General features: G+C 47.8%; 1 protein-coding gene across 2 annotated transcripts in view; it reads right to left on the bottom strand.

Annotated features, from left to right (window-relative positions):
* Positions 1–19,962, bottom strand: part of LOC115393514 (PH and SEC7 domain-containing protein 1-like) — a 62,394-nt gene extending 42,432 nt beyond the window's left edge. Inside the window, exons 1-5 of one of the 2 annotated variants that reach the window (XM_030098527.1) lie at positions 19,947–19,962; positions 4,516–6,683; positions 4,197–4,314; positions 3,066–3,603; positions 1,887–2,354 (exon numbers count right to left, since the gene is read on the bottom strand). In XM_030098527.1, coding sequence (XP_029954387.1) covers positions 1,887–2,354; positions 3,066–3,603; positions 4,197–4,314; positions 4,516–6,615 — 3,224 coding nt within the window. In that variant the 5' untranslated portion in view covers positions 6,616–6,683; positions 19,947–19,962. Of the gene's footprint in view, positions 1–1,886; positions 2,355–3,065; positions 3,604–4,196; positions 4,315–4,515; positions 6,684–17,842; positions 17,877–19,946 lie in introns of those variants that run through there. The other variant, XM_030098528.1, reaches the window with a different exon arrangement.
* Between the last annotated feature and the right edge of the window lie 5,605 nt (positions 19,963–25,567).

The raw sequence follows: 25,567 nt of genomic DNA, 5'->3' as shown, positions 1-25,567 counted from the left end.
ACCAAGTTCTATGACTATTGTGCTAACTATTACCATGTCAATGGGCTTTCCCATTCAAGTTAGCATTAGGCTCGTGGGACTTGTTTTCATAATGCATGCTGTGATTTACAGTATTTTACGGCGTCTTGTCCGTGTTGAAAGCTGAATTCAGCCTTTACTTGATTAATCTGCCAATCAGGAGACAAATCTTTTCTCTCCAGAGCTTTGTTTCACTGACAAAGCTTCTTTACTACTTTCTACTAAGCACATATCCACAGCTCTGCAGGGACTGTGCTGATTGGCTGTTCGTCCTGTCGGCTCTGAGTGTAACCAACCAGATGGTGCTGTAGGCGGGACAATGCCGGAGTCAGAGGAGCGACTCTAGACAGAGATGCAGATGAATCTGAGCCAAAACAATCCCATTTCAGATTGACCATTTATCGGCCGTTGGATTACAAAAAGGCCGATGCCGATATGCGTAAAAATGCCGAATATTGGCGCCGATCATCGGTCGATCCCTAACTCAATCTTTGATCATTTGCCGCCGTTTGTTTTGAACTTTGCTCATGGAGATGTTTCTAAACTGAGGAACAACTTGAGCCTCCATCGTCTCGATTTCCAGCTGAGGACAGATTTATTTCGACCGACTGATCACTTTCTCTGTTCTCTTCCAAGTGACATGGTTTCCTAGTCACAGATGAGCTGTAATGGTCAACACTGCCCCCACAGGCCATCAGAGGTATTAAATCATGGGTTAAAGCAAAAAAATTCATTTGATTGAGCCCCAAGTTTAGACGACTAAACTTGGAGCTCTTCATAAACATTCTTTAAACTCATGTTTAAAGAATATCATTGGGGCCAAATGATATTCTTTAAACATGAGTTTAAAGAAGGCAGCACCCAAAAGCAGCTTCATTGTTGTGCTGAGCGCTCTGCCAAATCAGAAGCACAACAAATGGTCAAGATTTTTGGTGCTGTTTGTAAAGAGAATAGAAATTGTCATTAAAATAATGTTTAATGAACATCCTGAGCCATTGTCGCCCTCAACAGAGGCGGTTTGGATAATTTGAGTGGCAGTATTTAAGGTGCTCTGGAACAAGGTGTCTGCCATGTCTGGGTTTATCAAAACCCACTTGTATTTTTTTTCCCCCCTTTAAAGGGATACTTCAACATTTTGGCAAATTGGCCCATTTAGTGCAATTCCTTAGTCATTTCGAACAGCATTCTTACTGTTTTTTGTGAGGGCGAGCTGTTGTTTATCCAGAGCTGAGTCGAGGAGGGCTTCACGGCGGACGTAATGGAAGTGGACGGTATTTTTGCTCCCCCTCGTCAAACTCATCAAATACACAATCCAACAACCCCAAAACACTTTGGTGGACACGTTATAATCCGCACATTCACTACGCTGTGAAACACCGACAAATTATATTGTAGCATTACGACATTGAAGCAAACACTGGGAACTACTTTTTCTTTTGAAATCACTACGCCCAGACGCCATGTTTAGTAAGCAGTTCCGTCTCAGCAATCTTCGCAAAAACAACTCAATCTCGTAATTTTGCATTAATATTTCACAGCGTAGTGAATGTGCGGATTATAACATGTCCACCAAAGTGTTTTGGGGTTGCTGGATTGTGTATTTGATGAGTTTGACGGGGGGGAACAAAAATACCATCCACTTCCATTGTGTCCGTCCCGAAAACCCCCTCGACTCACCTCTGGATAAACAAGAGCTCGCCCTCACAAAAAAAGATAAGTATGCTGTTCGAAATGACTAAGGAATTGCGCTGAATGGGCCAATTTGCCAAAATGTTGAAGTATCCCTTTAAGCCCTGTATTAAACACTGCCCCCACAGGTCATTAGAGGTATTATATACTATCCCGCCGTCTACCTGGCGTCAGCTCACCTGGGTAGGGAGAAGGAGGGGTTGCTGTACCAGCTGCTCCCCAGCTGTGTGTAATTTCGTCCCCGAGGCGGCGTGTCTTCCGAGCCGCTGCTCAGCCGCTCGCTGGACGGTGCCCGGGTGGCGTCCGAGTCCCCGGTGACGGTGAAGATGGAGTCGGAGAGGCTGGGCCGCTCGTCGTGAGCCAGCGGGGCGAAGCTGAGCTGCACGATGTGCCTGGCGCTCTGACACACCGGCCCGTGGATGGCGGGGGTGAGCGTGGGGAGGTCAAAGGTCAGCACGGTCTGCGTACTGGAAGTCAGCAGCTCCTCGCTGTCCAGGCTGTTGTAGGATGTCCCCTTGGCCCGGTGCGACTCCATGATGCTCTCAAAGTGGCGGCTGAAGGTGTCCTCGGCGGCGAGGCGCGGGCCGGAGACCAGCAGGGGCGACTTCAGCGCCGGGTTGTGGTTGTCGAAGAACGTCTCCGTCGGTCTGAGCAGGGAGGGAATCAAAACCAAGACCGTTCAAAGAGCGAGACGCCTGAAGTCCGTTTCAACAACAGACCCTGAGCTGTGAGTCCATCTGGTCTCAGACAGGAATCTGACTTTTCACTTCCAGGAAAGCTGATCTGAATTCGTTCAAGTCTGAGGAGTTAAGTGCGTGCGCCACTACTTGAAAGACAACATGAAATCGAGCCCCGTTTTGACGAGTCGCCATGGCAACGGGGAAGCGGAGGGAGGGGTTTTCATTTTAATGCGCTCATACGGCGCATTTGAATATGTTTTTAGAAAGTAGTGTAACATGCTGCAGCTGCGAACATTGCTGCTCGGCTCAATGCTGAAGTTTAAATGTCATTTCTAATCACAACAATGTTACAGGGGGAAACTACCTGAATTGCGAATATCAATTTATTTATTTAACGTGAATCGGACTGGGCGAAGCACACTTGACAGCAGCTTAAAATGAAATATAGATATATGGTTCAAACAGGCGACACTTTGGAATTATTTCCTGGGAGAACCATGAGGATGTTCAACAGGTTTTACAATGAAAAGTAAATATCAAGTGTTTGTTGGTGTGCATTAAGATGCTTTCACATGCATTGTTTTCTTAAGTTAATGACAGATGGATATACAGATTTTGCATCTCCATCATTGCATAAAACTCCTTTGTTGCGTTTGTTGACTCGCTTGTTGTGTGTACCTCTTCAGCAGGTGTCCGAACACCTCGGGCTCCTCCTGAGCGGCGAACTGCTGCTTCCTGCTGTCTCCTTGCATCCGCACACTCGCCCAGCTCACCATTTCTTCCTCTTCCTCCTCCTCCTCCTCCCCCTCCTTCCCTCCACTCCTGTCCTCCCCCTCCTCCTCCCCCTCCGCCCCGCCATAGGCCAGCCCCCCCAGAGGGCTGCTGCCCGTCCCGGAGTTGCCCTGCACGCTGCGGTTGCTCCCGAAGGCGGAGTCAGCGTCGTCCTGCTCGGCCAGCAGCACCTCGTCGATGTCCGTCTCTCGGTAGCAGCGCAGCGGGACGGCGTCCAGGTCCGTCTCCGAGTACTTCAGCGTGCGGCGGATGATGCCGGTTTTGGGGGACGCCCCGACGACGGCCGGGGGAGGGGTCACCAGCTCCACCTCCACATGCTGCACCTCGTGATTGGCTGACAGCAGGGGGAGGGAGGACGGTGGCGTCGGGGTGGGGGACTCGCTGGAGTTACCACTGGGGGGCGCTGTGGAGGCCTCCAGAGAGTCTATAGAGGGAACAAATGGGAGCGGCAAGAGAAATAACAGTCATTAATTGCTTACTGACCTGCAGAGTTACTAAACATATTACTGCAAATGAAATTTAACCCAGCTTTCTCCTTCCATGTCCCGTTTTACATTGTTCACTGTTTTATTGTAGCTTTTATGAGACATCAGCTGAACCATGTGGGAAGGAGATGCTCTATAATCTGCATGTTCGAGAGAGGAAGATGCTCTATAATTGGGATAATAGTGAAGGAAGATGTAATTATTGTAATTATGTTTTCATCATTTCATTTTCATCAAAGCAGAGACTCCACAGTAGCCTCTGTCGTTCACAACACTAGCTCTCTTATTGTTTTTCATCTTTTTTTATCAGCTTTAATTTAGGACTGTTAAAAAAGCACTGTGAAAAAATAACCTACATATTTTACAATTCATGACTACTTTGCATTTCTATATGTAGGCCGAAATCATAAGAAAGGACCGAGTATTCACAGTCTATGGTACTGAACTTCCTTCAGGAAGATTTGAGACGTCCTCTGCGATAAAACGTGAAAGCTGATGTGAAGCAGAGTGATTGAAATAGATGTGCTCTCACTTTTCTCCCCTCGACTCGCTGCCTCCTCCGCAGGGGTCCCGAACAAAAACTCCCACTTAGCACGAGCAATCTTTTGACAGTGCAGTGAAGGCACGGGGGCCGCGCATCCGCTGTCCGTCTGCAAGAAACACACCGAGGCAAACTGAATCTGCACTGCAGCACTGAAGGAAGAGTCACACAGTTCAGAAAATTGGCATAAAGAGAGGACGTTCTCCAAATTACTCCATTAACTAAGTTTGACTTCAACAACAAAAATGATAAAATATCTCCAAAGTGCAACAATAACTGATTCCTATAATAGCAGTCACCTGGTTCCTACCTGTATTCCTGAGGTGGCGGCGCCCGTCTCATTGCTCTGGTGACTGGACTGGCTGGACTCGGGGGACACGCAGTCCCGGTCCCCCAAACTGCCGGTGACGCCGCTGGAGCTCCGTGAGGACGAGCCTCCTCCCATCGCTCCGTTGTGCTCCGCCTCCGGAGGCTCGTCTGCCCTCCTGGAGCCGTACCCCTCCACGTCGTACCCCTGGTCCTCCTCCTCGCAGCCGTCGTCCTCGTCGGCGGAGTCCAGAACCACCGGTCCCAGGAGGAGGATCTCTCTCCTCCGCTGTTCGGCCCGTTTCTGCTGGGCGGTGGGGCTGAGCGCTCTGTGGCGCTGGCTGGATCGACAGGCAGGGGTCTGGTCGCTGTTGGACTCCGGCTGAGTTTCAGGTTTGGGTGTTGAGTCTGGTTGGTTCCCCCACTGCTGCCGGGACGTCCAGCTCACCGGTGCCTCCTCAACACTCTGATTGATAAAAAGCCTTCGAGCAAGCTCAGTGCAGTCCCCTTTCTCAAAACCACCCAGGTCAGCCTTCCGGTCCAGGGTCGGGGACCAGGAGTCGCCGGTGTACTGCGGGGGCTGGCGGCGGTGCAGGGTGGGGGTGTCTGGCGCTCGAATGTCTGTCTGAAACAGCCTGGGGTCCCTCAAGGGAGAACCGAACTCTGTGGGAGGATGAGTGGGACGAAGGACACGTGACGGCAGGGCGGGGGAACTCTGAGTCGCTGACAGAATCGTCCTCTGATTAATGTCCTTCTGCTGTGCGTCGCAGTTTGTATGAGAGTTTGTTTCAAGTGGCTGCGTGATGGAGTGTTCAGGCTGGTGAGGGTCTGTGTTGTCGGGTGCTGGCGTGTTTTGGTCATTTAAAGGGATGTTCATCTTAAGCGTCTGCTTAGACTGTTGTGCATTTGGAGCCGAGTCTCCAGAGTGTGAGCTGCTTCCAAGCTCGCCTAAAGCATTGTGCAACGAGGGCCTCTTCGCCTCTGTGAAAATGGAATTTATTTTGGTGGCCTCTTTGGCGAGCCGGTGGGCCACTTCCGGGCTCTGAGCTGGAGACGAAGACTTGCTGTCACTCAACTGGTTCAAACCTTCGACTCCGTTATTGCCAAGCTGTAGTGCTGCTCCCTGCGGTGAGGCGCTGCTGTTGCAGACCCCGTCAGTGTTTTGCCCTGCCATGGTTTTGCCCCCTCCTGAACAGTGCAGAGGACTCTCAGATTCAGCGCAAGGTCTGGGTCTAAAGTGAGAAGACTGTCTGGAGGACGGCTGTTCGGACGCTGGGCTCCGCTGCAGCCCACAAGCAGCCTGGTTCCGATCTGTGTAGTGGTCTTTGGGGTTAATGTAAATGTTCTGACGCTGAACAGGAGACCCGGCCCAGGACTGACAGCGTGTCTGTCGGCTGTAGCATGAGGAAGAGGAGGCCTGCTCGAGTGCGTGAGCCAGTTTAATCCTCAGTAACGGTGAGCCGAACTCCTCCACAGCCCTTTGGGTAGCTGCCCGCCCGATGGGGTCCAAGTGAGGCTGTCGAAGGCCGGGGGAGAACGTCTGCTGGTGGCTTCCCGGGGATCTGAAAGTCAGCTTGGGACTGGAGCTGCACGATGAATCTGGACTCCCGAGCCAAACGGGATCGCTGAGGCGCTTTCGAAAGTGGGAGGGAGTGGATCGTTCCTCTCTGACTCGTCTCTCGACTAAGGAGTTGCGCGGACTCTCCAACGTCTTCACGTTGGACTTCTCGATGTAACTGAACGTGACCACGGACCGCTTGCCATCGCCGGCCTCCTGAGGAGCCTTCCTGAACGAGGGAGAGGAGTGGAGCGGGGAATTCCAGCGCCTGCCGCCCGTCGGGGAACCACCGGCCTGTTTGAGCTGGAAGCTGACGTTGTGTCGAGAAGGCGACTGGCTGTGCGGGCAGTCCTGAACCTGCTGCTGAGGTGCCGAGGCCTTCGTCTGGCTCGCTAGCTGCGAGAGGAGTTCTGCGGGACTCTCCTTAACCGAATGCCCTTCAGCAAGGCTTTCGTCACCCTCCCTGAACGCAGCCTTCCCTCCATTCTGATCTGGGGCAGACCTCACTTCCACATACAGATGAAGGACTTTTCCAGACTGGGACATGACCTCCTCTCGTAATGAGGACAGAGAAACTGAATTGGAGCAGAGGAAGAGCCAGACGGGTGAGAGAGGGAGAGAAAACGCTTCCTTTTCCTCCCTTTTTATCTCCTTTTTCTGTTGGTTTGGATTTTCTGTTTGTGCTGGTGGTGGATATCAGTTTATTTTTAGAAGGTCTTTCTTCTGCCTCCCAGAGTGTGTGTGTGCGGAGCAGAGACACGCCGGCCGAAGAGGACAAACATGCCCGTGGGACGTCTTCAACAGCTTCCTACTCCTCATACCTGTGAATGAAAGGAAAAGACCTGCTGCTATTAAGCCTGTATTCAAATGACTTCAGAGGAAACCAGCAGACTCCTGCGTTTTTGAGCTGATCGAAGTTTAGCTTCATTCTCTGAAAGATGGCAACAGAAACATTTCTATGGTTCAACACTGTGAGTGCCTGCCAGTCGTGGCCAATAAATAACTTTCAAATGAATACTGAAGCACATCTAATGACAAAGTCGGCCTGTTTTCCATCTTATTTTGCTGAATCAGGGAGCTAAAGGGGTTAGCCTAATGCTAAGTCAACATAATCACCTCTCTTGATTAAATGACTTCTCTTGGTTTTCAGTTCAAGAAACAAAGTTCTGTTTTTAAAATCAAACTACAACCAAAGTGTCTACAAGTGAGACACTTGAAGACAAACCAAATCAACCAAATGGGAAAACAGTCTAATAATAATATTTTGGGAAGATAATTTAGTGAAGGTCAAGAGACAAATGAGCAGTAAGACTTATAAAGTACGGTGTTTTCTTTCAGACATCAACTTCAGGACGAGGGAAGCAGAGGAGTTTAATGTGCCCTCTGGGTTTAAGGACGCTTTAAAACATAATAGGTGTCAGATTAGAACAAGCTTTTCCAGCCCGCCTCTGGTAAGCCACTGCTACTTTCCCTGGGTTCTTCTAAAGCGTCTCCAGAGCTCGGTGGAACTTTATTTTTAGTAAAAATATGCAAAATAAATCATGCTTAGCAGTGAACGTAACGGGTGACGAGGAGTTCTGATACATCAGCACTTTGTACCGTCCCTACATTTCTCCGCGATTTAGATTTGGCCAAAAGTATCCGCTGCAAACGGATTTGTGTCGGCTTTGAGGGATGTGCCAGCGAAGATACGGCATCACCGAGAGGACGGGAGAGGAAACAGGAAACTGTCCCGCATTAACTGCGATGGTGTGACTCATCGCTGATAAGACCTGGTGAAAGTGCTTCAGGCACACACACCTCAACGCTCTGTGTTCGGTCATTGATTAGGAGGATCCTCAGGTCGAAATGTGACGGTGAATCTGATTATCTCACCCTGATCAGGATTCATTTTGGGAACAATGTGACACTGATGCAGCAGTGGTGCAAACGGCCTCCTGGGAGCTTAATAACAAGGAAGCATGTAACATTCAGCCGATCCTGTCAACGTTCACGCGACGTTTCACATGAAAACAAAAATCTATTCTTGAAAAAGACCCATGTGGAGAAGAGTAAAAGGTAAAATCCCTCTCTGATGGTTTATGCAACCGCCAAATAAGGTCTCAAGCCTCAGACATTCCTTTAAGTGCAGAATGAGCTTTAGAGAAGCTTCGGTCTAATCTTACGTCCTTTACCTCATTAAAATCACCTCCCCAAAAACAATTGGGTTGTCCCCTAAATCAACTAACTTCTTCTCAAGTTGTCCCAAAACTCTCCAAACACATCTGCAAGACACAAACAAATGTTCTCATGACTGTAAGAGTTTTCCCACAAAGAGAGCTGAGAGTTCAGCCAGTTCCTTTGCTACCTCACTGGATACGGTCCAACCCGCTTCATCCGCGGTCTTGGGATCTTCCCTGGAAAGGCAGGCCTCCTGGTTAGCTGGATTAGCACTAGCCACCTCGCTACTTTTACTTTCTCCACCAACCCAACCAATCAGACCATAGCCAAATTTATCTCCACTGATTGCATTTAATACTACTGTCAGGGCGCCGACATGGGGATTAAACTCGAGTCTTTTTGCTGGATGAAGTTTTCAGTCTCTCAGGTCATAAATTAAACTGTACATTGAGACCAACGTTCTCATTGCGCCCTCTGCTGGGGTCGCATGGGAAGCATTTGAAGGCATATCTGACGGTCACATTATCCAGCAATCCTCCTTTAAAAAGACAGAGTGCATTACTCAACTTGTCTATTTAGAAAAACAAATTGAGATTACAGATTCAAACTTTAAAAGGGATTCTTCCTTAATAAATTCAAACAAGCTTACAAAATGCCCCAGGGTAACTGAGGATCAACTTAAGGATGCTGAACATAAGGATCTTGACTCATCCATTACTATTGAAGAGACAGTGAGAGTCAAAAAACATTGACCCTTAAGGCTTCCGGTTTAGATGGCTTCATGTCCGAGTTTTGGAAATCAACCACGAATCGGCTCCCTCACTTCTGAGCATGTACAATGAATCATTTCAGAGAAAAATGTTGCTGTCTTCGTTCTCAGAGGCAATTATTACTCTGATTTTGAAGGACAAAGACCCAAAGACCAACTATTGACCAAAATGTTTTATATCATACAATACTAGCTAATCATTTGGACCAGGTTGAGATCTCGTTGATCCCAGTGGAATGTCTCTTAAGACATTCAGAAACAGATTTAAACCTCAGCTTTACAGAGGAGGAGTGGAACACAATTCTCAAAAATGTGAAGAAAAGGTTTATGGAACTAAGAACTACATCAGTTCAATTTAAGATCTTACATAGAATATACAGGACACTCTACAGACTAGCAGACACCCCAGATTATTAGACATGTCAGAAGGATGGAGGCACACTTCTGCATGTGCTTGAGAGTGGCCAAAAATTCAGGAATATTGGTCATAAGTTCATGAAGTTGACAACTGTGTATTTTTTTTTTGTGCGTGTAAAATTAACGAAGTTCAAGCCATTAAAAAAATACAACAATGAAAACACCTCGTTTCTGCGTTTTTGTGTACAGCACTGATGCAAACTGAAGTACCCTCGACGTTGTGCCAGAACGATCCTAACGACGTCAGACGCCAGCACGGTACTGACTTACTAACATCTATACATTGTCATTTTTAAGAAACGACTGTATTTTCCATTGTCTTAAAACGAGATGCTGAAAAGCAGATTAACTGAGTTTTAGTTTGTTTAGTTGGGTTTTCATTAACGACCGTTATCATGTAAGCAGACGCCCAAAAGAAAATGAAAGTTTTGCCTTTTCACTAGAAATCGTTGTCGTATGAACAAGGCTTATAGTTCACTGATGATTGAAACATCGACTCCTGGACGGAGGCGATGCTCGATGTCTCTGGAATCTCTCTGTTATTCAGTGGTTTAAATCCTGTGTTGGAGCCCCTTTCTTTCTCTCCGTGGACGTAAATCCCCCGGCAGCGTCTCAAATGGGCTCAACTGAATTCCACCCAATTGTCGCCGGGCCGTCCGGCGCTCATGCAGAACGACTTTACGCGCCAATAATGCCGCAGACAACAGAAGTCCCGTGTTCGAGGGAAAGTCACTCGATCGAGGACGGCGAACTCCGCTCCGCTGCCAGCAGCGACAGATTGGAGCGGCCTTATGGTCGCGGTGGGGGACAACGCGCACGTCGAGAAGTGGAGTTGACGGAACAAAGAGAACTTGTGAGTAAGTTGGCAGGCCGCTGGCGCAAACTTCCCCTCCTCTGACCCCAAACGATGCCTCTGCCCCCGTTTCAAAGCCGTGGAGCCCAGCGTTACCCGTCCGTGAGCCTCCCTCCTCCGCCTCTTCATTCATTATCCCTCTTTCACTGCCGCTAATAGCGGATAAGTGTTTGAAATGCAGTGAAAGTGCGTTCCCTCCCTTGTTTCTGTCTCTTTCACTGCCTCTCCGTTTCTCACACCTCGGAGTTACTCTTCCCACAGCGGAGGCCTTTGTCCAGCTGCCGGCGGCTCACCGGGGGCCGCTGTCTGAAACAGGTGTGAGAAAGACGCCGTGGCTCCTGGGTGCTAAAGAGAGGAGGAAACAGAGAGAGACGGGGTTTGCACCACGCTGGCTAATTTTAGCCCTCCACTTCACAACCGCTGAACAATGTGATGCTTTGATTTTTGATTTCGGTTAAAAACAACAGCTGGTTTCTATGGAAGAACCACACTGAGGGTTATTGTATTTACTGAAGACATTTTATTCTTCTTACAGTTGGGGTCAGTCGGATTTGTCTTTATATCACGTGGAATCAGTAGAATTTCAAAAATAAAGCAGTTTGTTGACTTTTTTTGTAATTCTTCTTTCCTTTTTGTGCCTCTAACTTCCACACCGTGGCCACCAGCTATGAAACTGTTAGGACTGACAACGATCTCTTTAACTAGGTAACCGTATAATCTTTTGGAATTTAACAGATGTTTGTAAATCTGCTGAACATGAAAGTGCATGGAAACGTAACAGATTGCGCATCGTGTGTATTGTGCATGTTGAAAAAAGTTTTATGGGTCAGCTGTAATCACTTTAAAGGCACTTAAAGGACTCTCCTTAATAAAAGATAATCACGTTTTCTCTGAACTCATCAGGATTTCATTTCACTTTCGAGTTGATTGCAAGTCAAAAAAACAGTAAAACACCCTGAAAGAGCCGCGAGGAGGTGGGGCTTAGTGGAGATTCCACCAATCACTGATTAATAATTTAAATGAATGAGATCAAATTAAACCAACCAGCTGTGGCTTGGGGTGGATTTTACACCGTCCACCACTGTCTGCTTTATAAACTCACTTGAAGTAAAGAACCACTTTACAAAAGCTGCGCTACGGATCCGGAACGGATACACTGCGGAAAATTACATCACGCAGCAGGAGCTGCTATAGATATGGCTACTAGCATTGGCTGCATTGAAATAAACGGCTGCATTTCCACTGGATGCATTTTATTTGGCGCTCTAGATCCGCTGGAAATCTAGCCATTGGTTACAATGGGGGCTAATGCTAGCAGCCATATACGTATCTATAGCGATATATCTATACTTGTAGATGTCAATATATTAAAATTTCTTCAATATTACGATATCTACATGTCACAAAAGACTGAACCACGATGAATTCATGCTCTGAAAATCTCAAACTGCAGTTTTGATGGTATGGTACACCGAACACAGAGACTCTCCAACATCCAGACGGGTTATTAACAGAGACTGTCCTCGGAGATCATCAGGAGATGTGATTTGTCACCATGTGAGAGGAAGTCTGAGAGACCACACAGGTCCGGATCGATCCTGCAGCCGGATGATGAGCCTGAACTTAATTTGCACCCTTCAGATCCATTAACTCATCGGAGGAGAGAGACAGGAAGGGAAGAAGAGAGATGAAGCAGGATGAAGACGGAAAGAGTCTCAGAGATGGATAGGAAAAGAGGAAGAGTGAGGAAGAGGAGTCACGTGTGTGAGCTGGAAAGCAGCCACGCTGAAGGGGTGTAGAGTTACAGAAAGACCACAGATCCAACACAACCCCCTCCGTCTGCCAGAAAACACATGCAGGCTGTTCAACGTTCACACATTTCCTCCATAATCCCAACGTTAACGCGTCGAAGAGCTCATCAAGACACGGCTGGAGATGTCTGTCTGACTCATCCAGCAGCTTTTCAGCCAAACGACTTTTCATGACCAAACCTTTTAATAACCATGAAAAACCACGACACACCAACTACTGGAAGAAAGCCTCACAAAACAGGACAACTGAAGTGGTCCATGACAGGAGCTCTGAGGTTCTCCAGAGGGGAGGTAAAGTCATTTTGCTATGGATTTATCAGCATCAAGGGCATAAATTATAATCTCATCAGCATGTAAATGTCATTAAAAGTCAGAAAACCAATTCAGACAAGTCCCTAAATAAAGGTAGAAAACAGAAGTGGTCCTAGAGAGGAGCCCTGAGGTTCTCCTCCTCCAATACTTTCATATTAAGAGTAACGGCTGTTGAAAGAGGCAGCTGGACGTGTGCTGAACCAAAGCAGTTTATCCTGAAGTAGATCAATGACCATCAATGACATCAAATGACTTGTTTAAAACAAAAACAGTAAGTTTGACGTGAATATGTTAATTACTGAAAATATTTAGTTCAGTCTGTTGGTAAAGAAGCCTCAATCTCAATGAAAGTACCCACCTGCACTGATAAATCTAATCCAGATGGGAAACATAGACCAGAACCAGAGAGGACTAAACTGGACCAGAGAAGACCCCCCCCACCCCGCCTCGGTGTGAAATGATGCAGAATGCGTCTGAAGTGTTGATCGGAGCTGATTTATGCAGCGATCTGCTCCGTGCTGCTCGTATCTTCCTCCTCATGTGAAATCCTGGGCGCTGCAGTCTCTCCGTCCTTCAGCGCCCGGTTTTCCTGACTGCCGTCCAACTTGGCAACGCTTGAGGCGCGAGAGAGCGCCGCCACCGCCGCTGTGCCAGGAGTTACAATAGAAACAAACCATTAGCGCTCGCCACCTGTCACACACGCCCAGATTTACTGCAGGGAAGCTGCAGCACGGGAACCGGATGATCGGACTCAGATCCACGACCGGATCCGGATCGTCAATCCGCCCGGTCTGGACTCACTACGGCTGATCCAGGAGCAGCTCTGCTTCGTTATGTTTTCATGAAATGAGGAAGTAGCACAAGTGCATCCAGGGAAGATGAAGATCAAGTGTTTCTGTAGTGTCTCTGATTTCAACACTCATTTATTAATGAGCTAAATGATGTGAAGCATTTAGCCTCAGCTGATTACATTCTCTGGGTCTTCTTCTCATCAACTGAAAGCCAATTCGTTTTTCTACAAACAAACACAAAAAACCACATCATATATCCGTTTTTATAAGTTCTACCTTTGTCTTTATGTGTTAATATTCTGCGTCCTTTAGTTAAAACTCTGTTAGTCTTATCAGTTAGTCTCATCTCAACGTAACCTGTTTAACTGCTATTTCAGGTTCACTTTAATTGAGCGACATCGACAGTTCAATACGTTTATTTTTTAATAAGTAGCCAATTCAACTACTTTATTTTATGTTCAGTTTACCACATTTCCCTGAAAATTTACTGTAATATTAATTCAGTTGCTACTGATTATACAAGTAATTAATTTAGCTAACGTTTGCAAATAAACAGTCATCATATTAATCTTCATATTGTTAAATTCAGTCATTAATTATTTGCCCACATGTCTGTTATACATATACAGCACCTTTCCAAAAGTAGAATATTGTGGGAAACTTTGTTTCCATAATTCCATTCAAAAAGTTAAACCTTCACATAGATTCAAAACTCACAATTTAAATGATTTCATGTATTCATTTGTTTATTTTTGCATAATTTGGGCTTCCAGCTCGTGAAACCCATGAAAACAGGACAATTCTTAACATTCAGATGTATTTTAACCGTCTTCAGAATCACAATTATTTATGTTTCAGCACAATTTTGACCAAATTCACCTGAAAGCATATTTCACCATCCTGATGTTGAGGAATTAAAGAAACTGTTCAAATGGAGCAACTGTGTGTTCTTTGTACTTCTGGAAGCTGGATCTACACTTATCTCTTTTAAAGTCAACTTGTTTTAATACATCCTGATGTGACGTTCATCTCAGTGATGCCTTTTACACCTCAGACTCGATAAAAAGAGCCAGTTTGACCTCTGAGGTCGTTTGTCGTCGTCAGCTGATGCTGTCTGTGAGCAACGATGACGGACGGAGCTGCAGGTGGAGGACGGCGGGGAAAAACACGAAAACACTGCAGCCAGTGTGGATGACTCGATAAACACACACACACACACACACACACACACACACACACACGTGCAGCAGCTTTTATGAGTCAAAGCATCCAGGTAATTAAACCCCTGCCAACCGGTGCAGCTCTAATATTAGCTCAGAGGGTTCGGCGGGACGCCAGTCATGCAGGAAGCACCAATACCACCTTTTTTTTTTTTTTTTTTTTAAGGACGAGGACGAGTACCAACCTTCAGCTACTCGCCGAAGCCGAGCGCTGATACAGTTCTTTATATATGTCAGTGTAATTTAAACTCCCCGTGCAGACGATGCAGGGAGTTTCTGCATCACTGCAAGCCGCCTCCACCCAGACGCCACGTCGCCGGCGCCCGGTGACGTCGCCGGACGTCACGTAACACTCGCCGGGCTGCAGCACCGGACCTGATACCGGCCTCGGTGTCAGTGGTACTGGCCGTGAGGGTTGGATAGGCTTCCATGTGGGGCTTCGTGCTAATCTTAGCGTTCGGCTCGCTTGTTTCTGGCGCCGAGCCGCAGCAGCTCCGATTCCACTCGGGACTTTCACGCCGCTGCTGGTAGACGAATGAGTGACGGAGGGAATGTGGAGCTAAAGCCTTCACAGCAGATCCATGCTCACGCTTATTCCTGAACATCTGACATCAGGTTACGTTACAGACTGTATCTGGCACCGCGCGGACGCTAAAGACATAGCGGGGGACCCGGCGTCACACCCAGAACCACAGCTTGAACCTCGTGACCTCTGAACGAGACGACCCCACCACTGCCCTGACTCACTGAATGAGGAATCATTCAGAAACACAAGTACTGAACAGCAAACAGAACACCACTCGGATTCTTCCTCTGATCGTTTTGGGATGTTTTCTGTTCATTTCTTCAAAGGATTCATTGCTGGAGATCTTGCAAGTCTGGAAAGTTCCGAAACTGTTTATTCGGCCCGTTTCAACAGACGAGGAGAAGTCAGGACGTCACTGAGGCTCGTAGCGATATGAACCTGATGCCGATGGCCTGTTTCCCACGGGCCCGGCCGAGTATCGATCCAGTGAGCATTAGCAGGACATAATGGAGGAAACACGAGGAGCGTTCTGAGCGGAGAGACGACAAGACATCTCTTCCCTCCAAAGCATCGGCTCTGTCTGCCAGACGTGAAGCGTCTCTTCAGGATCCGGCAGCAAGAATGATAAATGGCTCACGAGCTCATTTCATTTTACTTTCCAAGAGGCGACGTCTTTGTCGTCTCCCGCCGTGACTCAGACTTGAAGGACATTTGGTGAAAACACTCCTCACAGAGTCAACCTTGGTTCGGCTGAACAGGACAACGTGGGAGACGTCAGAGAGCAGCGGAGCTCGGTTCAAGTCCAGAATAAACCGTTTCTCCTCATCAACGCCTGCTTCCAGAACAGCCGCTCTGCTGTAGGTTCTCCAGATTTCTTTGCACTCAAACACACGTTTCTGGGCCGAGAGAAGAAACCGAGGTAGAATCAGTCATGGAAAGCACAGCCAAATGGAGTCGAGAGATGCAAATACTGGAAACAACCGAGCACTGACGACTGGAAACAATCAACCGCATGAACGAAACACGCTGGGAGATAAAGAAACAAGATGAGAACAGGCTGGAGAGACGGAGAAGTCAACAAAAACTAACACAAACTGGTGCTTCGACAATAAAAAGAGGAGAAACACACAAATAGACGAAGTCGAAAAAAATTATTCAGTTAAATACTAAAATGTGCAGTAAAAACAGAAAACCCCATCAAAACACCAGCCTGAAAATGGACGGAAGGATGAGAATGAGTGTGGAAATGTGCCCCACGCTGTGAAAATGAAAAGTTCTGCCAGTGAAGACGGCAGAAAGCAGGAAGAAACTCGCCTGAATCAGCTGTGAAATTCAAACCGACCCAAGAAAACATGAAAGCAAACTGCAAAACACAGAACCGGCAGCTAAAAATAGAAATCTGCAGTAAAAATAGAAACCGTGAGTGAGTAAAGGAGAAAATCACAAGCTAGAAGAGCAAACTGCAACGGCAGAATAACGTCACACTTTCAGACCAGACAATTAAATACCAGAAGAAAGGATGTGTGCAGCAGAAACGGAAAATGTGTCAATTAGAAATGAAGAACCGAAGCTATTAAGAAACTCCAGAAAGCATCAGCAAACTCTGCAAGTCACACTATAAAAAATGAGATGCAGCTAATTTTAGGGATGTTCAGCAAAAATAGAAAACACAGTGAAATACAGTACAGTCACAAAGCAAACTGGACGATCCCAAAACCAAGAAAAAAAAGCAGAAATCACACAAAATGCACGTACTGGGAAGAAGAAATGAGACAAAAAGGAGGAAAAGCAGCCAAAAAGGCATCGATAAAAACCGAAAACCTCCGAATCCTGAAAAAAGGAAACCAGCAGAAGCTTCAAAAATAGAAAATATGACCAAGAAATTAAACCATTCTGCTAAAAAAACACTGAAAAAGCTGTAAAAGTTATGAAAAGAGAAATGAACTGAAAAAGAAGGAAAACTATCCTGCAGTGAAATAAAAAGAATCCATTAATTCCACAAAATATCATCGCATATAAAGAAAATTACTGAACTGAATTGAAAACCGTTAAATAGAGAAATTTTCAGCAAATTCTAAAACCAAGGAAAGAAGTGAGATTTAAATGGACAGCAGCAACAAACAAGTGAAAAAAGACAAAGGGCGAAGCGTTTCTGCGAAAATCAAGCTTCGAAACAGCTTCATTTATGAAACATGTCGTAGGATTCAAACTAATTCATACAGGTGACATTTCTACCTGTCTTCAGGTACGAACTGGTTTATTCCGCAGGCATTTCTGATCATTCAACAGGTTTAATTCACTCAAATGAAAGGAAAATATATTTACCAATGCATTTCTTGACGTGGATATTGCCAGCTTCAGTATATTCTAAGACACTGGTAAATATAAAATACTAAATCTAAAACGTGGTTCAGTTGTCCGCCTCACCATCTGTGCAGTCGGCTTCTCCTGCGTCCAAACTCTCCGCCCTCCAGGGTCAAAGCCTCATTTCTCAAGTGGTTTGTTTTAAAATCCTGATGTCGGCGGAGGAAGAGACTTTCAGGACCGTCTTGAGCGTAAGCAACATTTGGAAGTGAGGCCTCTGGTCCTCCAGCAGAAGTAGACCTGCTCCTTCAGTAATATTCAACCTGCGTGACGTGCAGCGGCGGCAAACTGACGGTTAACATGACACCGAGGGAACGGGGTGGCAGCGTGTAGCGACATGCCCACAACTGATTATACAGAAATATGCAGTCCTATATCACACACACACACACACACACACACACACACACACACCTCTCTAGGTGCACATCTGTATCAGCAAGCTGAGTCGCCGCCGCCTCGCCGCTCCGCAGTTAATCCTGATCGACCCGTCGCTGTCAGCAGAAAGCAGAGACACTCACAGCTACATCTGTACTACAGACCCACAGACCTCCTCCTCCTCCTCCTCTTCCTCCTCCTCCTCTTCCTCCTCCTCCTCCTCCTCCCACTGCTGTCTCCTCCACACAGGACTCACACCTCCCACACGCTCCATCTCATCCTCTCTGTCCTCCTTCACTCTCATCCTCGCCACGTCTCAAACTCCAGGCAGACCTGTCCGATCGGCTCCGGCTCCCCATCCTCCATCCTCCCTGGCCCCCCCCCCCACCCCCCCATCCCCAGCCCCTCTTCCTCTCACATACATGCTGAGTCAGTGTGGAGAGGTTGGCAGGAGCAGAGGGGAGGAGGGCGGCTGTGAGACAAGACGGGGAGGGGTGATGGGGGAGTTTAAAGGCACCGGGCGGCAGCTTGATCGAGACCCTCCCCCCAAGAAGCCTGCTCCCCCTTCAGGTGGGGCACCCCTGGCCTGTCCCCAGTCTGTCCCCAGTCTGTCCCCTGGTCCGTCCACGTTCATTGAAAAAGGATCTGCTGTTTTTATTTCACGCTTTTGCGTCCGTCCGGTTGAATCCTGTCCCACTGATCGATCGGATTACCTCGTTCACATGACGGCGGAATAAAGTGATCGAACTGATGTGCAGTTTTATTTCCATTACAGTCAGCGGATCAATCCCATCATGCTTTGCACGGTGACACTGGCTTTTTATGATACACAATCATAAATACAGATTCACCCAGAAGGCTGCCAGATCTGATCAGATTGATTCGACTATATGTTTCAGACCAATGTCTTTATGGATGTTTTCACACCAGACCATCGCACAGATTTTTAAAACATAAGAATATTTGTTTTCTTGTTTTTTAAGGCTGACTCTTACAATTTCACATTTCTGGCCTGAAGGCTCATTTGTTCTACTCAAACCGAACTGAGTCTCAAGAGAGCAAAAGCCTCAACTCGACGCTGAACGGGAGCGCGTCTGTCCCGCCAGGGAGGAGACGGCGGGTTGATCACGGCGGCAGGACCGAGTTGTGTAACGTCTATATTTGGGACATACAGCTCCGTGTTTCCTCTGCTCAGGTTTTAAATAATTCAGCGCAGCGTATACAGCCGGTGTGGAAACTTCTCAACGCTGCTGCTCGGCGATGTTAAAGCACGGCGGCGAGACGAAGGGGAGAGGAAATCCAGCAAGATGCTACTTGAAACATGTCCACAGCATGAGGCTGCAGCTCTCTCACTTTTTAGGATCAAATCAGGCATTTTTAGACATTTTTCCTCACATTAAAACCACAACAACTAACTGAGAGTTCGGGTCATGGCAAAACGACGGCGAGTCGACGAACTCAAACAGAGAAAGAGTTTCCTTTCAATCGAAGCTGCCAGAGTCTTCTGAGAAGCATGAGGCTCGATCAAGTCTCCGTCATCCTGACCTCCGATTCCACACAAACCCTGTTAAGGACGATCGCATTAGCAGATGAGACGAGCGGCGCGGCGTCGGGAGGTGAACTTGAGAGAACAACGGCCTCATTGATCGGCGGGGATTTAAAAATAAAGTGAAGTGGCGGCCGGGGAGAGAGGACGGCCTTCACCGGCAGCAGTGTGTCCTCCTGCGGGTGGCAGCTGAAGAGTCGACGCTCTGATAAAGGTCTGTCGCTTCAACAAAACACCGAACCGATCAGAGGTTCAATACCAGCGAGGAGACGTGGGAAGAAACCTGGAAACACAGAAAAGTTCTGCTGTTTTCAGACAGACTGAGATTGAGATTAGAATCTGTCCTCAACAGTATTTTAACTGCATTTCGTTCAATGAACGTCACGAAACAGCAGCAGGACGTCACAATGAGCCCAAACAAAGCAGTGAAACGGCTAAATCCAGAAAATGTAGTTAGAGTTGACCTTTAAAGGACAGGAGGGAAGCGGGAAAACCAGGAGAAGGAACGCAGCGCCAGCATGTCTGCTTCACCCGAGCGCAGAACCTCTGCACGCACAGGGAGAACATGCAAACCCCCCGGACCGGGCTCAGCGCTGCAGCCGCAGATCGATCGCCGGCATCGAACCGTGACCCAACGACCGGCGACGGCGTTGCAGCGGAGCCCAGACGACCAACCTGACAGAGCCGGGAGGCGTCTGCTGCGCCGCTCTCTCTCTCACGCAGCCAGCAAAGAGAGAGAGAGAGAGAGAGAGCACAGATTTCAGTAATCAGGCCACTGCAAAGCTCCATCTGCACCGCGGCCAGCGAGCCGGCAGAGCGAGCCGCCGCAGCGCCGCCGCCACCGGGGAACGGCGGCACGGCGAAACGCTAATGCTGCACGTCCACGCAGCCTTTTGCTCGCCAGAGCTCTCACCGCCTAAATCCTCCCACTGTCACACCTCCAACATGTATTTCTGGCTCCGGGCGCCGATACCGTGAGCGAAACACACGCTGCACGGCGATCCGTCAGCCGGTCTGAGCGTCTGAGAGCAGCAGTGGGAAGAGCGGAGGACGGAGCCACGGCAAGCGTGGGAAGCAGAGGAACAGCAGGAATTCTGGACACGAATGCTGTTTTCTCAGCGACGTGAACAACGTGACTCTCAGTCGCCGTGGGCACCAAGCACTTGGTGACGGCGGCTCGGCGCACGCCGCTCCGACCGACGCCGCCAGGACGTTGGCTTCTCCACCATCCACCATGTTCTCAATGCTCCTTGTGTCATTTTATTTTGATCCAGAGCTCGATAAATAAAGTCTGATTGGTTCTCCTGTTGTTGATGTTCTAGTGTATCGTTCTCTGCAGTGTGTGTGTGTGTGTGTGTGTGTGTGTGTGTGTGTGTGGTTTCATTACTAAAACAAACAGCAGCGCCAACTGATGATCATTTTCAGCATTTCTGTTGTTTCCGTGGAAACGGACATAAACGTGAATCTTTTCTGAAATGAAGCAACAAAAACGATGCGTGTTCCCTTGAAACAAGGTCAACAGGTCGCCATTCTGACTCCGGGTAAAAAAAACAGGCCTGCTCCTCGAGACCACTACTAAAGCCCCGCCCCCAGTCACTGAAAGCCCGCCCCTGGTCACTGAAGCCCCGCCCCCTGGTCACAGCTTCAACAGAGAAAACACAAAGCAGCTCCTGCGTTTCGTTTAACTTTCCTGGACGTCTTGCAGGAGTGGAGGCAGTTTTTAAAGCCTCCACTGAAACAGAGAACCAGTCTAGACCCTGGAGCCTAGACCACAGAGTCTAGACCACAGAGTCTAGACCACAGAGCCTAGACCGCAGAGTCTAGACCACAGAGTCTAGACCGCAGAGTCTAGACCACATAGTGCAGACCCTGGAGTCTAGACCGGAGACTGAGCCCCACATGGGAGCTTCAGAAACTCCAACAAATGAAGACAAAGTGCTTCCAGGAGCCGCCGGGAGCTCCGCAAGGGTCAGTCCTCCTGTGTGTGTGTGTGTGTGTGTGTGTGTCTCCAACCCCCCCCCCCCCACATAGCTCCGTCCTCTCCAAGCTGCTCAGCAGCAGATGAAGCTTCTCCTGCAGTCATTTATCATGAGGAGCTGCGTCAGCAGAGGAGCAGAACTGATCACACCTGATCAGACCCCATCGGACCCGATCAGACCCGATCAGATCCAATCAGACCCGATGAGACCCCATCGGACCCAATCAGATCCAATCAGAGCCCATCGGACCCAATCAGACCCGATCAGATCCAATCAGACCCAATCAGACCTGATCAGACCTGATCCTGTCACAGTCCATCAGGATGAGACTGAATCCAGCTCCATGTCGTCACCGAGGTTCATCTGTAAATTTTATTGATTCATTTGTCTTCGATCACTACATTTATTTGTTAACATTTAATATTTCTCCAAATATGTAAAATTGTGTCATTTTATCCTTCTTAAAAGCTACTGTGTGATTTTCTTCCCTCTGTTATGCTTCAATATAAGAAAATATAAGATAGAAAATCTAACATTAAGATAAGAACAAGGAGCCACTCCAATGATCCATTTGGATGACTCCAAAAGATTTTATATTATGTGGTTGTTCATAGGTTACTGCTTCATTCTGGATTTTTTAAAATCTTATTAAAAAAAAAAACACGTTTCCAGAAAAGGATAACAAGTATAAGATTTTATTATATTATGTTAAGATGTTTGGCTGTTTCAGAAAGTGTTGATTTGTTGTTGTTTTTTTTTTGTTTGTTTTGTTTTTTATTATTTTCTACAGTTGTTTTTTCTCTTATTTTGTCATAAATGCAGAGAAATGACTTCAGCAGCTGAGTCCACATGTCAAACGTGTTGAATCCAGATTAATGATTAAATCCTGAGGTGGAACATGTGAGCAGCAGCAGTGAAGAAGCTGGAAGTGAATTTTATTCGTTAGTCAGTTTAAAGCGTGACTGTTTCCACCACAAGATCACTCAGCTCACTCAACATCTCCCATTTCAGCAGTTTTGTTTTCCTTCCTTTGTATTGCATTTTCACTCTTTTTTCTTATCATTTTGCTTCTATTTGTTGCTGCTCTTCTTCTCTCTGTCGTCGTTCTGCACATCTTTTTAATTCCGTGTCTAGATTTCATTTCTTTTTTCTGTTCTTGTGTAATTTTGAGTGACAGCAGTCTGAAAACTTCTGGTGAGAAAATGTTTTTCTTAAATAACCGACATGTGCAGTGACACGTGACCGTCGGAGTGGGATCTTCTCATTAGGGAGCGTGCGCGCATAAAAAACATCACGTGACTCTTCAATTAAACAGCAACCGTTCACCTGTGCGCGTACAGGTGCGCGCAAACTTATCTGGAAGCTGTGCACGTCCGCACTTCAAATCAGACACCCCGGAGCCAACTTTTGCCGCCCTTGGCACCAAGTTGCTGCGCGCTCCGCAGGCACGCGCAGATGCGTCAATGACACACAGGTGTGTGCGTGTGCGCGCGGTGACCTTTCCTCTCCGCGCTGATCCCGACGGTCCGGGCTGCAGCAGACGCTGCAGACGCACCAGCTCAAGTTGTGCATCCAAAACACGGCGCGCAGATGAAAAATAAAAAAAATAATAATAAAAAAAATAAAAAAAAAAACACGCACGCACGCACACCGCGCGCGCCGTGCGCAGCGGGACGTGCCTGCGGCTCTCCCGGCCGTGTACTCACCAGGGTCGGTAGGATCGGCTGCGTGCTGCCGGGAACCGGGAACCGGGAGATTCTGCTGCAGGCGGCGAGCTGATGGAGCCACTGCGGTCCCCCGCCTCCCGCCTCCTCCCTCCCCCGCCTCCCCCCGGTGCGTGCGTCCGCCCCGAGACCGTGAAGAGGAGAGATGGAGGCGTCGACGGACCCCCGTCAGGTGGAAACGGGCGCGAGGCTGTGAAACGAGCAGCTCCGTGTCGGGATTCCGCGGTCAGACATCTCAACTCTTCCACTGTGCCCGTGCGTCTCCTCCGCCTCTCCCCCTCCTCCCCCCTCCCCCTCCCTCCCCTCCAGGTTGGGCATGCCCAGTCCCTCCTCGGTCCAGGACAGGGATGTTCACCCTGCAGCGCGATCCCCTCCTGCAGCCCTCTTCCTCCTCATCTCTTCATTTTTTCCCCTCTCAGCTCGACCTTCACTCTGAAGAATCCTGCTCTGCTTTAAAGGTGCAGTGAGGACGTTTCCAGTGCTGCCACTTCTCTACAGCAGGGGGCAGCAGTGAGTGGCTGCAGGTTAAAGTTTAACCTTCTTGCTCCACCTGAGAGTGAATCCCACCTGTTCAGCTCACTTCATGAGCCTCGGCAGCAGCCGCTCCTCCAGGAACACCAGCGACTGCCGTGAATCCCACGTTTTCATCGGTTCCTCTCATTTCTTTTTTATTTTCGCTGCAGTTTAATTTTCTTTTTTCGCTCCGTCAGTCAGTCCAGCGGTGATGGAGTTTTCTCTGAAGCAGCTCAAACGTTAATCAGTGAAAATCAAACCAGACGCCTTAAAGAAAGTAGAATAAACTCCATCGGCACGCTCCACATTTATTACTTATGTGTTATGAATGTTTACATACCGTCACTTTATCATGTAATCTATTACTCTATTAACTTGACTTAACACTTGTTGCTTCTGACTTTGGGTTTATTTTTCATACATTTGAAGGGTTTATTTGTTTAATGTTATTATAATGTATCGAATCACAGACAGGATTCTTATTTCCAGGGAGGAAATCATGTTTTAATCCTCTATTTTTATTCATTCATCCTCTGAAATCAAACGTTTTCCTTCCTAAACTGGTGCAGCAGATGAGCTCTCAGATCTCTGCCGCCCTCTGCTGGCGAAGAGGTGAAAGTGCGCCGTGTCAGTGAGAAAATTCCAGAGATTTCCTGACTGATCAACACTTTCTCTCTTTCCTCTCACAGGATCTGGAATGAAGGTGAAGAGAGAAATCCTTTTTCTCTCTACACAGGATTTCTGCCTTCAGCATGTGGGGGACTGCTGCTGAGCCAGTTCAGGTGGTCTGAGGGGGTCTGAGGGGGTCTAAGGTCTGGTTAGATGTTGGTCCGAGTTGGATGCTGTTCCTGGATGAATGCTGGTCCTGTATGGATGGATGCTGGTCCTGGTTGGATGGTAGTCCTGGATGGATGCTGGTCCTGGTTAGACCCTGGTCCTGGTTGGATGGTAGTCCTGGATGGATGCTGGTCCTGGCTGGATCCTGGTCTTGGCTGCAGCAGCTGTTTTGCTGATCCTGCAGCTGAAAGCCCCTCTGTGTCTTTGTCCCTCTGTGTCTTTGTCCCTCTGTGTCTCTGCATCAGTTCCGTGTTCTCCGTTGTGGTTCTCTCTCCCTCCACTGGGACAATGAGGCCTCTGTTCCGCCCCCCGGCCCCCCGCTGCCCCGCTCAGACTCTGGACTCTGCTGAACTGAGCCCATCAGCCTGCTGCAGTCTGACTGCAGGGACCAGACTGGAACCTGGAACCCACACCTGGAGCCCAGAATCACAGCTGGACTGGTTTCATCCACAGCTCCAAGAGTGTCGGCAACCGGCCGGACATTCCAAAAGAAACCTGCTGGACGTCTGCCTGTCGTTTTGTGTGTGTGTCTGTCCTGTTGTGTGCTCTGCAGTCTGTTGTTCAGTGTGTCATAACTGCGCCTCACACTCAGGTTATACTGTTTTAATAATCCATCAAATCAAAGTGTGCGACCGGCACATCCGACCGTTGACCGGTTTCTGCTCTCCGTCTGAAAACTCGCTGAGTAAACGGACTGTTATGTAACTGCAGGCTCGCCTCACGCTGCCCTTTGACCCCGAATCTCACACCATGTCAGTGTGTGAGCGGCGTAGATCAAACACTTCCACACGCCGCAGGCGGGCCAAGAGCCGAGTCCAAGTGATCTCTGGACCTCTGGAGCCAAAACGTGAATCAAAAATGACTTTTCACTCACTTTCATCTCTTTGTCCTGACGTAATGGCCGAATCGATAGAAGGTCAGGAAAAAGTGAACAGGACCTGTAGAGCGAGCAAAGGTCAAAGGTAAACCATCAGACGTTTTTCTGATAAAAGGTCGAAAATCCACAGATAATTAGTTGATTGTTTCACAAGACTCAAAGAAACTGTTTTCACCACAAACTCGGCTATTTTAATAATTCCGATCAATAGCTGTATTTTTTATTCATATAAGTAAATGTACATATTTTTTAATTTTTTAAAATGCATATTGACATAACCTCATGAACTGACATTGCAGAATAGTTTCTATTTTCTAGAGCAACAAACAAAATGTAACTTGGCAAAAACAAAACTGTATTTTTCAGACTTGACAGAAACGAAGTGAATTTTTGTTCTTTTTTTAATTTTTCAGTTCATTTT

Source organism: Salarias fasciatus, chromosome 8 (genome assembly GCF_902148845.1).
Source record: "Salarias fasciatus chromosome 8, fSalaFa1.1, whole genome shotgun sequence".
In the NCBI taxonomy this organism is placed as follows: domain Eukaryota; kingdom Metazoa; phylum Chordata; class Actinopteri; order Blenniiformes; family Blenniidae; genus Salarias; species Salarias fasciatus.
The sequence above is the reverse complement of the archived record's forward strand: the minus strand, read 5'-3'. Positions and strand labels throughout refer to the sequence as shown.